At 48.3% G+C, this 14,995-nt stretch overlaps 1 protein-coding gene across 1 annotated transcript; it reads right to left on the bottom strand.

Annotated features, from left to right (window-relative positions):
* Nucleotides 1-417: 417 nt before the first annotated feature.
* Nucleotides 418-14,987, bottom strand: NKAIN1 (sodium/potassium transporting ATPase interacting 1). The gene is made up of 8 exons (XM_036743746.1): nucleotides 14,883-14,987; nucleotides 12,361-12,498; nucleotides 10,586-10,666; nucleotides 7,476-7,673; nucleotides 2,222-2,282; nucleotides 1,641-1,722; nucleotides 901-1,078; nucleotides 418-696 (listed from the first exon to the last, which is right to left on the bottom strand). Exons 1-8 carry the CDS (start codon nucleotides 14,985-14,987, stop codon nucleotides 418-420), a joined length of 1,122 nt encoding a protein of 373 aa, XP_036599641.1.
* Between the last annotated feature and the right edge of the window lie 8 nt (nucleotides 14,988-14,995).

Below are 14,995 nucleotides of genomic sequence, written 5' to 3' on the forward strand. Positions count from 1 at the left end.
GCTGATGTCTGCCCTGGATCGTGGGGTACCAGATTGCTAGGGAGGATAGAGAGCTGAGGTCTGGATGACATGGAGGAGGGCAGGAAAGGGGGGTTGTAGTTACCGGCCGGGGGGCTGGGCTGAACAGGAGTCTTCACATGTTATTGTTTGACTTTGGGGTCCCTTTGACAATCTGCCCTCCTGGAAGGTGGGTCCCCCACAACAGAAAGGACAGGGGCTCCACTGAGGAGGGGAGGGGCTCCCCAGTGGAAAGGGTTGCAATTGCCACGTAAGGGAAGGAGGACGGGTAGGATCAGAGAGGGGAGGTACAGGCTCAGTCCCAGGGCTGCTTAAAAAAACAAACATACAAATCCCACAAGTCCCTTCCCCTCCCTCCCCCCAAGTTCCCAGGGCTAAGCCAGGGGCCCGGCCAGCTGCTCAGGGTTCAGTCCCCTCCTCCGCCCGTAGGTCCAAGTCGGGCTGTGTCCTCGCGGGCCGGCAGGGGGCGCTCCTGTCCGTGGCTCCGTGGGTGGCCGCCCCGCAGCGTGGGCTCTGGGCCCTGGCCCAGAGCAGAGCTCGGCTGGGCTGGACTCGCAGCAGGCGGGCCAGGCGAGAAGAGAAAGGCGGCTCCGCGGCGGCGGCGGCGGCACGGTCAAGTCCAGAGGGCGGGGTCCGGTGTCCAGCGCCGGGGAGGGCCGGGGCGGGGGCTACCCCGACCTGGGGGGAAACCAGGAGCGATCAATGCAGAGGAAGCAGGCAGGGACCCCGCCAGGGGACTACCCTGGCCATCCTGCCTCCTGCCTGGCCCCTGGCCCACCCCTGGTCTGCCCCAGCCTCCCTGCCCAGCCCCGTCCCTCGCCCTGGCTCCCCGGCCGCCCTGCCTCCTCCTCCTAGCCGTGCCCCGGAGCTGTCTGCACTGACCAAGCCCCCTCCCCGGCCTGTGCCGCTCCTGGCCCCCAACTCCCGTGTCTGGTTGAGGCCTCTCCCCGCCTGCTCCTGGCACTGATTAGGGACGGTCCTTACAAGCCTTCGCGTGCACGGCCTCTCAGCCTTTGGTGGAGGTGGACCCCGGGCTTTGGCAGTCTGAGCAAACCTCAGACTCAGTTGTTAAAGGAAACCAATAATATTGAAAGTTTAAAAAAACCAACTAGGTTATACAACTTGAAGGTTCTCAAAGCACTTTGCAAATATCTCATTTTATCCTCACAAAATCGGGGGAGTTAAGAGGGTTTTATTTTCCCCCTTTCACAGATGAGCAAACTGAGGCAGATAGGTTGAGTGACTTGCCCGGGGTCTCAAAGCAAATAAGTGTTTGAACTTGAACTCAGGTCTTCCTAACTCCAGGTCCAGCACTCTATCTGCTCAGTTATCTGGCTCACCTAAGTTAAGAACCCTGATCCAGTCCAACCCTTTCATTTTATTATTTTTTCCTGTAATTATGTTTCCACTTATTTTACGGATGAGGAAACTGAGGCCTAGAGAGAAGTCACAAGTCCAAGGTCACACAGGTACTAAGCAGCAAAGATGAATTCAAACTCAGGTCCTCTGGTCCCAAATTTGGCACTCCCTCCATGAAACAGGTTGCCAGGCCTGCCCCTATGGCCATCATGTCTTCCACTGTGCCCTGCCCCTCCCCTATTGCCTTTACCCTGGGTACTCACGTGTACAGAGGCTGCAGCTGTAAGTGTGATGTCTTCTGAGGGGCCTGGTAACCGTAGGAATCAAAGCCTCCAATGAAGTCAACTGTGGAGAGAAGGGCCCAAGGCAACTCAGGAGAGTCGAGACTATGACCAGGAGGGGAGAGGGTTGGCCTAAGAGGGACAAAAGCTACAGTGATGATGGGGGGTGGGGGGAGGAACAGGCCAAGGGGAAACTAAGGGGTGGAGCTGGCATTTGAGAAGCAGGGAGTGCCTCAGGGCCCTGAGCCCAGGGTATGGGGGGATGGAGGGGACTGTTTCTAAGGGGGGGCCTGGGGCAGGGACTGGGAGCTGAGGCTACTAGGTTGGGTTCCTCAGCTCCAGAAGACTCATCTCCTTTGGGGGATGAGGGTCTGTCTGTGCCACAGAACTGTAGGTCACAGCTGGGCAGAGATCCAGGGATATAGAGGCAGGATTCCCTGCTTCAGTCCCAGGGTTGCTAGTGCCTTCCATTGCTTCCTTTGACCAGGCCTGTAGGAGCCCCATGGGGTACCAGTAGGCCATCTGGGCACCCCCATGTCCAGCAATCTAGGGTTGGGACTCACAGCTGTCCTCTTCCTCCAGGAACACTTTGCTGACATAGCAGGCATACACAAAGCCAAACAGCTAGGGGAAGAGAGGAGATGGGCAGTCAGTGGAGCAAGGGGTAGGAAACCCTCTCCCCACAAGACCAGTCTTCCCTTGGGCAGAGTGGTGAAGTCACCTTTTTTTTTTGAGGGATTCTTCCCCCCCCCCCCCCCCCCCCCCCGTCCATCCTCTTAACTTGGTAGAGGCCAGGATTCCTGAGCTGCTAGTGCCAACAAATTCATCACCCTGTGGCCAATTCCTTGATTCTCAGGACTCAACTGGGCTGGAGCTTAGACACAAAGTCCATTACTACAAGCCTATATTCAGAGCCTGTTTGGCTGGGAGCACCAACTGCCAGAGTTAATGTTCTGCTGGCTGAGCCTTGGAGAACCCAGGATTTCTTCCAGGCTGGGATGAGACATCCGTCGGAGGTGGCTCCATCTGTAAGCTCATTAATCTGGGCGTTCTCTCCAAGGCTGCTGAACAAAGCCCACCCTGCACCTCCCTCCTTTGGGATTCATCCATGTTCTCCTAGAGATCTTGCACAGAGGACAATCATAGCATTAATTGGAGGATTTATATGGTGCCTTGGCTTTGCTCTGACTCTGAGTTACAGGAGTTGGGATTCAGCATTGCAGGTGTGGTCTTACCATCAAAATCACAATTTCTGCCAAAAAAAATCAGCAAGGGTTGGCAAAGAGCAGCACCTTATATACATACATTCTCTCACTTAAGCCTCATTACAGGTGGCACAGCGGATAGAGTGCTGGGGCTGGAGTCAGGAAAGTGTGAGTTCAAATCCAGCCTTAGACACTTATTAGCTGTGTGATCCTGGGCAAGTCATGCCTCAGTTTCTTCAACTGCAAAATGGGAGCAATGATAGCACCTACCTCGAAGGGTTGTTGTGAGGATCAAATGAGATAATATTTGGCTTAGCACAGTGCCTGGCACATAGTAGGTCTATATGGTTTTTCCCTGCCCTGCTGTTTGGTAGTATCTGACTCTTTGTGACCCCATTTTGGGGTTTTCTTGATACTGGAGCAGTTTACCATTTCCTTTTTCAGCTCATTTTACAGATGAGGAAGGCAATGAGGGTTAAGTGACTTGCCCAGGGTCACACAGCCAGTAAGTGTCTGAGGCTGGATTCCAAGCCCAGTGTGCCATCCACTGCATCACCTAGCTGCCCCATCCCCTTCCCTACAACCCTGGGACATGGGGTGTGGATAGAGTCCTGGCCTTGGAGTCAGGAAGACCCAGTTCTTATACCATCTGACAGTTAGCTGTGTGACCCTGATCAAGTCACTGAATCTGTCTCTGCTCCTTTGTAAAAGGAAAGAGTTGGTCCACATGGCTTTTAGGTCCCTTCCAGCTTGAAATGATCCCATGTACTTTGCTGGTTCTAGCTGTTTCACACTTGGGACTTCACCAGTGGGGGCCACATTAGGTATGGCATCTCACTGCAGTGACTCAGATGGTGAATGAGCAAGTGGCTTAACCCCCTGGAGTCTGATTTTCCTCATCTGTAAAATAAGGGAGGAGGGCTGAATGACCTCAAAAGTTCTTTCCTGAGCTCTAAATCAATAATCCAGTGATTCAGCAGCAGCTTTTCTATGAATTATAGTTTGGAGTGGAATGGGGGCAGGTGGAGGGCTGAGTGATCTGTCCATGGTCAGATTTATCCTTTGTAACTGTCAGAGGCAGGATATGAACCCAGGTCTACAAGGTGGACCCCGTATCTGCATTATTATACCCCTCTTAGAGATGAGGTCATTAAACCAAGGCTCCCAGAAGTTGCTTATGGTCACACATTATTAAACACTGGAAGTGGGATTTGAATTGATATCTTGGCTGCAAGTCAACTTAATATGCTAAAGAGCCCTCCCTTTAGGTCTTTGAATGTTTTGTGGGTACTAGTATGGCACAGAGGCTGCCAAGTAGCTCTTGCACTGTGGCTGGCACATCTCTCTCGCTGATCATGTATATATATGTATGTATTTGGTTTTTGGAGCGGGGGAAGGCAGGGCAATTGGGGTGAAATGACTTGCCCAAGGTCAGACAGCTAAGTGTGTCAAGTGTCTGAGGTCGGCTTTGAACTCAGATGCTCCTGACTCCAGGGCTGGTGCTCTACTCACTGTGCCACCTAGCTGCCACTATCATATAGTTCTTGAAAAAGGCGCTTTCCCCCTCATTCTCTCTCATTGGATCCTCACCAAATCCCCATGACTGAGGTAGAGGAGGGATTATTATCCCCATTTGATTGGTGTGGATGCTGAGGGCCAGAAACAATGAAGCATCTTCTTGTCCAAGGTCACAGAGAAAGTCAGGCTCGGCATTGGGACTAAAGGTTTCTAGAGACTAAAATAAACGTGATTTTCATTGGATTTATTTATTAGCTCTCTCTGAACAATACAATGATCCGAGACAATTCTGAAGGACTCATGGTGAAATATCCTGGCTGCCTTCATGGAGAGAACTGATCAACTGAGTGCAGATTGCAACATACTTTTTTCACTTTATTTTCTTGCCTTTTTTTGCAACATGGCTAATATGGAAATATGTTTTACATGATTTCCCATGTAGTATTGATATCATGTTGCTTGCCTTCAGTGGGTGGGAGAGGGGATGAAGGGGGAGAGGGAATTTGAAACTGAACATTAAAAAAATTGTTAAAAATAAATAATATATTAAAAAAACATGTATTTATTAGTTCTATACAGATGACTCACAGATTTATTCATCTGGTCCTACTTTCTCCCCCTGGGCTTCATTCAGTCCAGCATCACCAACTGCCCCAATATCATGTAATTTCTGCTCTGGATGGGCCAGTCTGGGCCTTACCTTGCCCAGTTCCAGTTCTCCTCGGAACTTCCCAGTCATTTCCAGGCCATGCTGCCTTCCAAATATTCCCTCCTCACACCTTTATAACTCTCCTTTTCCTATCTTCCCCATTAGAATGTAAGCTCCTCGAGGGCAGGGACTATTTTCCTTGCTTGTCCTTGTATCCTTAACATTTAGCACAGTGCCTGGAACACAGTAAGTGCTTCATTTATGTTTATAAATTATTTATAAATTATAAATTATGCTTAATAAATGTTTTATTTACCTATTGTCTATCTATACCTCTTCTTGCCTGTTTCCTCAACTGGAAAATGAGAATAAAAATAGCATCTACGTGGCAGGGTTGTGAGAATCAAATGAGATGTTTGGAAAAAGGCCTTAGCACAGTACTTGGCACACAGTAAGTGCCATATATATGCTTATGTCCTTCCCTTCATCTATCCATCCATCCATCTATCTATCTTCTATCCAGCCATCATCTATTTATCTCTCTACTAATCTATCTACCTATCTTCTAGCATCTATCTATCCATCATCTATTTATCTACTAATCTGTCTTCCATCCATCTATCTATATCTATCTATATCCATCTATTGATCTACTAATCTATCTTCAATCTCTCTATCCATCCATCCATTGTCTATATATCTCCTAATCTATCTTCCATCTATCTTTTCATCTATCTACTAATCTACTATCTATTTATCTATCCAGCCATTATCTATTTATCTACTAATCTATCTTCTACCTATCTATCCATCCATCATCTATCTCTCTATCCATCAATCATCTATTTATCTACTAACCTATCTTCTATCTATCTATCATCTATCTATCTATCCATCCATCATCTATTTATCTACTAATCTATCTTCTGTCTCTCTATCCATCCATCATCTATTTATCTACTGATCTACTTATTTATATCTATCCACTATCTATCTACTAATCTATCTTCTATCTATCCATCTATCTATCCGTCCATCATCTATTTATCTACTAATCTATCTTCCATCTCTCTCTCTATCCATCCATAATCTATTTATCTACTAATCTATCTTCTATCTATCCATCCATCATCTATTTATCTACTAATATGTCTTCCATCTCTCTCTATCCATCCATCATCTATTTATCTACTAATCTATCTTCTATCTATCTATCTATCTATCTATCTATCTATCTATCTTTCTATCCATCTATCATCTCAAACTCGATATCCCAGAAATGTCTCAAACTCAACATGCCCAGAATTTGTTTCCCTCAAAGCCCACCCCCTTCCATGTTTCCCTATTTCTGTCAAAGGTCCTGACATTATTTTAGCCTTCCATTAAAGGGTGAAACCTTGGCATGATCTCACACTCCTCACTCTCCCACACCCCACAAATTCATTCAGTTGCCAAATTTAGTCATTTCTCGCTCTGAAGTCCTTCTCACATCTGACGTCTTCCCTCTACTCCCACAGCTGCCCCATTCGTTCCAGTCCTCATCACTGTCCTCTGAAGTTACTTCAGTAGCTTCTTCCTCAATCTGACTGTCTCATCTCTCCATCCTCCACTCAGCTGTCCCAGCAGTTTTCCTTAAGTGTAAATCTGACCGGATTACTCCCCTACTCAACAAACTCCAGTGGTTCCTTGTTTCCTCTAGGAAAGCAAATCAATTCTTCTGGCTTTTAAAATGCTTTCTAACTTGGCTCCAGCAGGTCTTTCCAGACTCATTCTACAATGTTTGTTTTCTTGTGGGTTATGAGCCAGCCCAAACTAGACTTCTCCCTACTCCTCACATACATTTCTCCACCTTCCACCTCCTCGTCCAGATACTGGCCATGTCTCATGCTTGGAATGCACTCCCTTCTTAAACTCTGCTTCAAAGAATCTCTCATTCCTCAAGGCACAGCTAATGCACTGCCTTCTTTGTGATGCCTTTCCTGCTCCCCCACCCACCTCCACCTGCTGGTTCCTTCACTCCTTAACTTTGCCTTATATTAATTTTGTACTTATTCTGCATGCATTTATGTATGCAATCTTGTTTCCTCTGACAGAACCTTAGGAAGGTCCTTGAGAGTAGGAATTGTTTCATTTATGTCTTTGCATCACCATCAACTTGCACACTTCTTTGTACATGGTGGTGTGTACTAATCCTTGCTGAGTGGTTGCTTGTACCAGGTTGCCTGCCTGAAGGGGAGAGCCCTAAGGGTTCACTTAGCTGGCTGCCTCCTTGCAGGGGCAGAGGAACAGTATGATTCTGTTCTGGGACCTGGGAATGACTCTAGTCTTGTCCCAGTAGGTTGAGAGAGGAGGCAGAATATTCTAGCTTTTAGATCACAACAGTCCACCCCTAGGGAGGGGAGAGGAGCTCAGGGGAAGGCTTGTGGGGGCTGCAGGGTAACTCACTGCCAGGAAGATCTGAAGGGCGCTGCTGAGCACCTCAATGTAGGGATAGTCGAGCAGGCAGCCAGTGACAGTGATGACGTGGTGGTCCTCCAGGGCCAGGCGGGAGTTCAGCACGGGTGTCACCAGGCATCCAGGGCCATTCTCCATCCACCAGGAGCGATGCAGGGATGTGTTGAAGGTCATGATGAAGTCTCGGTCCTAAAGGGATCAGTATTCAGGAAATATAAGCCTCTGCTCCCCACCCTCAAACTTATTCTCCTCATCTAGGTCAAGATCGTCCAGGGGAGAAGAGGCCTAAAACTATCCCTGGTCCAGGGAAAAGGAAATCTGTTTCTTTCCTTGCCTCTAGCGCCTAGGAACAGTGGGCTAGGGGTTAGGAGGCATCTAAACTTCTCATTCCCCCATCAGGAAAAGGAATCAGTACTGTGCTCTGTCTCTCCATTCCTGCCCCTCAGCTTGGCACTCTGTGGCCTACCACCCCCCCACCAAAAAAAAAACCCTAAAAAAAATCCTTCTCCAAGTGAATGGAGGAGCAGAGAGAATACCACTGCAGCCTCTGCAGGCTTGGGGGCTTGTCTTGATAGCTCAGACACTGAGAAAGGAGACTTTTGCCCCCTTCCTTCCAACTGCCCACCCCCATTTGGGCCTTGGTGTGTCTGTCCTCTCCATTTGTGCTTGGGTACGGAAGGTCTGTCTCTGGCCCCCAAGGATCCTTAAAGCATGTGGCCCCCTCCCTCCACAGCACAGCCCCCCTCCTTTCCTCCCTCCCACCATTCCCCCACGTCCACTGGCAAATTTACATTATTCAAAAATTGCTTTACATAGAGGTCAGCAGAATGTAAAGTGACAACTGTCTGTATAGTACTTTAAAGTTACATATATTTATATACATTATCTCTGACTGTCCTTGTAACTTTCTGTAGCCAAAAGGCCCTTCCTTGGCCACCCTCCCCTTTATACGCTGCTCCATTAGGATAAAAGTTCCTTGAGGGCAGAGACTGGTTTTACTTTTCTTACTTGTATCCCAAGCATTTAGCACAGTGCTTGGTAATTCAAGCACTCCATCCATCCATCCATTCATTCATTCCTCTCTCCCTCACCATTTAGAATCCCTGGTTTCTTTCAAAACTCTGTTCAAATGCCATCTTCTGTAAGAGGCCTTTCCCAGTGTGTCTGTCTGTCTCTCTCCCCTCTCTCTGTCTCTTCCTCCTCTCTCTCCCTCCTCTATCTTTCTCTCCCTTCTCTCTCTGTCTCTCCCTCCTCTTTTTTTCTCTCCCTCTTTTCTCTTTCTCCTCTCTTCTCTGTCTCTCTCTCCCTCCTCTCTCTGTCTCTCTCTCCCTGTCTCTCCCTCCTCTCTCTGTCTCTCCCTCTTTTCTCTTTCTCTTCTCTCTGTCTCTCCCTCTTTTCTCTTTCTCCTCTCTTCTCTGTCTCTCTCTCCCTCCTCTCTCTGTCTCTCTCTCCCTGTCTCTCCCTCCTCTGTCTCTCTCTCTCTCCATCTTTTCTCTTTCTCTTCTCTCTGTCTCTCCCTCTTTTCTCTTTCTCCCCTCTTCTCTGTCTCTCTCTCCCTGTCTTTCCCTCCTCTCTGTCTTCTCTCCCTCCTCTCCATCCTTTACCTCCCTCCCCACTCTCCTCACTCTCTAAGGGAGCCTTTTATCTACTCCATATCTGTTGCATGTACCTATCTATTTACATGTGGATCTCCCTAGTTGGAACATAAGCATCTCAGACTGTTTTGGCCTTTCTTGTGCCCCCCAAGGCTTGGTTTAGCATAGTGCTTGGCTTATATTAAGTACTTAGTAAATCCTTATTGATTGGGCTGTAGACAACCGTTTGACGTTTCTCTTACATTTGATTCCCCACCTCTCTAGTTTTGCAGTGGGCTGTCCCTTATATCTAGGATACTCTGCCTCCATTTTGCCTTATGAAATCCTTGGCCCCCGGAGGCTAAGCTCAAGTTCCTTCTTTCTGATTTCCCATTTTGTTATCCCACCCATATTCCTCCAGCCAATTATTGTGTATTTATTCTGTATCTATCTCGTACCTATGCATCTCTATGTGCACGTTTTATTCCCTTTGTAGAGTGGAAGCTTCCTGAGGGCAGGGACTGTTTGTTTCATTTTTGTCTGCAGAACCTAGTTCTGGTACTGTGTACTTGGCGCATAGTCAGTGCTTTATAAAGGTTTTTCCTTCCTTCATTCACTCACCCCCTCACTCATTCAGTCATTTGTTGCTGATTGATCGTTCTCATTCACAACACCTCTGTAGGACAGGTAATAGAAGTATTATTTTTTCCATGAGAAAATTGAGCCTTGGAGATAATGAGTAAGTGGCTCGTCCAAGGTGAGATAGTAAATGGTTAGGTAGAGGCAGTCAGAGGCTCTTCCTGGATTTCCTAGGTGGGGGTGGGGGTGCAGAAAGTGAGGGAGAGAGAAGGCAGGGATTGGAGGAGGAGAAGGGAGAAGGACTATTTGTCCTTCCTGGTGGGAAGCAGTCCAGGCCTTTGGACTGTCCTTGTAATCTTATACATGGCCAGCAGGGGGCAGTGGTGGGCCACACAGGTATCCTTTCTTACATTGCTCAGGACAACAGGGGTAATCCTCAGTGCTGTTTATCATGTGGTCATGCAGGCATAGGGAGTGGAAGGGGGCCTGTGGTCAGGCTGACCCAGGGGACAGCAAAAGAGACCACTTCTAACCTTGTAAGCCCACCATTAATGCTGGATTCTCTATCTCCATTCCTTCTTGGTGGCTGATCCAAGCTCACGGCCCTTGACCAGTGCCAGGGGGTCATCTCATGGGGCAGAGCAGAGCACCAGGGGATGTTTGGACTCCTCAGCTCTGGGACAAGATTGAGGGGTGGACGCTAACAGGAAACGCTACAACAACAAAGCTAGGGGGCTGGAGACCCATGGGGGTAATTATAGCACCTACCCCTCAGCGTGTTGTGAGGATCAAATTATATCTTCGTAAAGTGCTTAACACATAGTAGGTGCTATATAAATGCTTATTCCCTTCCCTTCACACTTTCCCACCTGGAACACTGATATAGCTTGGGGTCAGAAGCTGCTTGGGATAGGGATGGGCAAGAGAAGATCGGGCTGGAGTGCTTACCTGAGACAAATGCCCAACTTCCAGGTAGAAGCAGATGATGAATGCGTTCCAGCCGACCCAGAGAACAAGCCAGCCTGCATACTGGGGAGAGAACAGAGGAGTGGTAGTGGGGCAGCTGTGCTTAGTAGTGGGTTCTATGTGAGAAGGAGAGCCAGAGAACCTGAGAGCTTGGAGGGTCCTCGGAGATCATGACAGGGGAACGGGGGGGGGGGGCACAGAAGACCTATCTGCCAGGGGTAAGGGGAGCCTGGGATGAGCAAGCTTGACTGGAAACCCCAACTCAGATTCCTTAGGTTTCTTCTGTACAAACCAGCATTTCCTCCAAGTTCCCACTGCCCTGGTCTCACAGTTCACCTCTTAACCCTGACTGGCTCAGCCTATAAATACCCCTGGCCTGACCCCACCCTTATCCCTGCAACTAAAGCCACTCACTAATGGGTGGGGCTAATAATGAAAATACCATAAATAACACCCAGGTGAAGGGACAGTATTTGGAGGGGTGAATTCTGAAGCACCCCTCGAGGTCTGAGCTGGAGAATTCCTGGGAGAGACTGCAGAGCCCGAGATCTTACAGATCGTACATGTAGCCCACTTTGGGAAATGGCACTCTGCCAGAAAGGCCCAACCCTTGGCTGCCTGTAGAGAAGGGGACAAGATGGGGGTGAGGGAGGTGGAGGTAGGGGGAGGGAAAGGTGGGTTATTCTATTCTGGGGTTGATTCATTTATTCAACAAGCACTAATTACACAGTTACCTTGGGCCAGGTAGGCATTGCATTAGAAGCTGGGGTTACAAAAACAGAAAAAAGATCCAGGCCCTGCCCATAGGGGGCTTAATGTTTTATTGAAGAAGAAGAAGCTTACATTGTATTGGGTCTGGGGTACACCACTGAACCAGAGTGCTACGGAAGAACACCATTTATTCATTTACCCCTGAAACTTATTTTCCTCCAGGCACTAACCAAGGGTGGGGAACCTACTAACCCTTCAATTCCAGGACTGTGGTAACCTGGGTTTGGGCTGTTAGAGTCCAATCTAGCTAAGCTTTCTGATGCATGCATGTGAATATATGTGTGTGAATATGTGTGTATGCATGTATATGTGAATATATGTGTGCATACTTGTGTGTGCATATGCACGTAGCATCTGGCAGGGGTTGATGGGAACAAAAGGCAGAAGCTCATTTATCCCAGCCCTATCCTTTGTCCTATTACACTGGGAGAGACCCTTTCCTTTTCTGGGTTTTGGTGCCAAGGGGCTCCTCCTCCCTTATCCCCTCTTCACTGGGTCCTGAAGGCTACTGAGAGAGCCGGCAGCTATAGACAGTGGCAGAAGATCCTTTGGGAAGGAGGGAAGGGCTCACTTCTTGCTGACCATTGTCACCAGTGGGAGGACTTTGGGGGCTGTAGGTGGGGTGATCAGTCCAATTCAAACCAACAAGTATCCATCAAGCACATGCCCTGTATAAGGCACTATGGGAGTTACTGAGGATACAAAGACAAAAAGATAAACATTTCCTGCCCTCAGGGGAGTACTTTCTGCTAGGGGGGTGATGGCAGAGAGGATATAGCCCATAAAAGAACGTGGGTCTTCTGTAACTAGACTATCTGGAAAATCCCAGGTATTCAATATATAGAAACAGGATCATAGGAATAGAGGTTTAGAATTGAAAAGGACCTTGGAGGTCATCAAGGGCAGCCCCTTCATTTTACAGAGTGTAAGTGACTTGCCCAGGGTCACACAGCTATTAAGTGTTTGAGGTGAGATTTGACTCCTACCATGATGAGATATCTGGATCGGTACTGCACGGTTCCGAAGATGCCCAGGATGACAACCATGATGTGGAGGAAGTTGGCCAGGATGGGAGCCCACTGGTAGCCCAGGAAGTCAAAGACCTGTCGTTCCAGGGCTGCCACCTGAGGGTAGGAAAAGAGAGAAAAGGCTGAGGATCCAGCAATCCCTTCTAAGGCCTCTAGTTCCTCAGTCTGGTGTTAAAGGCTCTCCAGAATCTGGCACCCACCGAGCTACCCTGTCCTATTTCATGAGCTTTCCGGGCCACTAAAAAGTGGCTCTTAGCTATTTCTGGCACCCTACATTTTATCTGTTCTTTGTCGTCACCTCCAGGACCACCAATCCCTACACCCTCCTTTCATATGCTCTCCTCTCTGGGTTTTCCTGTTGCCGCTCTCCCTCAGCTCCCCTCTTGGCTATTTGCTCTCAGTTTGCTTTGCTGATTTTTCATCCTTCCTGTGCCCTCTAACTGTTCATGTCCCATAAGGGTTTCTCCTGAGCCTGATTTTATTGCTACACTATCTCCCTAGGTGATTTAAATAGCTCCAGTGGATTTGCTTATCACCTTTATGCAGATGATTCCCAGATCTACACATCCAGTCTGAGTCTCTCTAAGGTACTCCAATCCCACATCTCCACTTACCCAGCGGATAATCTAAAGTGGGTGGGTGTCCCAGAGGCATCTCAAACAGAACTCATTATCTTCCCCCTCACCCCCCATTCCACTCACACACTCCCATTTTCCAAACTTTCCTAGTACTGTAAAGGGGAATCACCACCCTCCCAGTCTCCTAGATTGACAGTTGCTGTCTCCATTGATTCCTCACCCTCACCCCACATAACCAATCAATGACCAAATCTTGTTTCTTCCTCACAAGATTTCTTGTAAATAGACTCTTCTCTCCCCTCCCACATCCCACGCCCTGGATTAGCCCCTCATCACTTCTTGCCTAGACTCTACAATAAACTTTCTAAGCAGCCTCCATGCCTTAAATCTTTCCCCACTCCAATCTATCCTTCATACAAGCAGCCAAAAGTATTCTTACTAAAGTGTAGGCAGGTCCACACACACAATCCCTCCCCAGGACTCCCCATTCAATAAACTCCAGTGGCTCCCTATTATCTCCAGGATCAAATCTGAAGGCCTCAATTTGGCCTTTAAGGCTTTTCATAACTTGCCCCCTTCCTGCCTTTCCCAGTCTTCTCACACTTTCCTCCCCTCCACACACCCTGTGGTCCACTGATAGCACCGTTTTCCCATTGAATTGTCCTTACACAGGACACTGCATCTTGCATCTCCAAGCTTTGGCATCAACTGTCCCCTATGCCTGGAGTGCTCCCTCTCCTCATTTTTGCCTCTTGACATTCCTGGCTTCTTTTAAGACTCAGCTCAACTACCGCCTTCTACAAGAAGCCAGTCCCCTCAGCCACTGGAGCCTTCCTATCTCAGGTGACTCCTACCTCCTCTGAACATATCTTTTCTGTACCTATTTATCTACGTGTTGGGTCCCCAATTAGAATGTAAGCTCCTTGAGGGCAGGGATTGTTTTTCTGTTTTGACTTTCTTTGTATCCTTAGCACTTAACACTGGGACTGACATATCTAATGTTGTGGTTGTTGTTGAGTCCCTTGGACTCTTCCTAACCCCTTTTGGGGTTTCCTTGGCAAAGTGGAGTGGTTTGCCTTTTTCTTCTCCAGCTCATTTTACAGAGGAGGAAACTGAGGCAAACAGGGCTAAGTGGCTTGCGCAGGGTCACACGGCTAGTAAGTGTCTGAGACTGGATTTGAAGTCAGGAAGTGGACTCCCGGCCCAGTGCTCTGTGCACTATGGTGCCACATAGCTACCTGAATATATGAGTGTTAAACAAATGCTTGTTGATTTCTCTCTCACTTCCATGCTGCATCTTCCCATCTAGAATTCACTCATGCCTCTCAGAGACTGGGGATAAACTATGTTTGTGAACCATCTACGTATTGCTGGCCCTGGCACCAAGGTGGAAAAATCTGGTGTTGAGGAAGCCACAGAGAAGCCAAGAATTAGCTCCTGGGAGGCAGGAACAGAGCCTGCTCCTGCCATCAGACCAATCCCCTGCCTCTATTTATTGATCTGAAGAAAGATGCCACTTGGGGAGGAGGGCCAGAGTTCACAGGTCAGGGTAGAGTGGGTCCCTATCCACCCCCTACCCCAACTCTGACTCCTTTCTGCTCTCCCAAACTCCCTCCCTTCTGCCCTTAGGATTATGGGTCTTAGATTTAGAGTGACAACAGGTTGTGGTGGTTATCTAAATCAGCCCCCTCACTTGACAGAGAGAGAAACTGAGATTCTGAGAGGAGAAATAACAACCAAGGTCATACAGGTAGCAAGTGGCAAGATTTGAACCCAGATTCTTTGACTCTAGATCTAGCACTCTTGCTACTGTGCCTGGCTTCCCTTCTCCCTTCTTCTCTTTCTCTGATTTGCCTCAGAATGGGGTAGAGGTCTAAACTATGGATCCCAAGAATCTCCAACCTGGAAAGGGCCGTAGAGTCTAAGCCCTATAGAAGCAGAATCCGCTCTACGGAAGTGACCCTCCAGCAGCATCTGTTTGAAGAGCTGCAGGATGTGAGGGCCCATGCCCCTGC

The sequence above is a fragment of the Trichosurus vulpecula genome, chromosome 2, assembly GCF_011100635.1.
Source record: "Trichosurus vulpecula isolate mTriVul1 chromosome 2, mTriVul1.pri, whole genome shotgun sequence".
Taxonomy (NCBI): Eukaryota; Metazoa; Chordata; class Mammalia; order Diprotodontia; family Phalangeridae; genus Trichosurus; species Trichosurus vulpecula.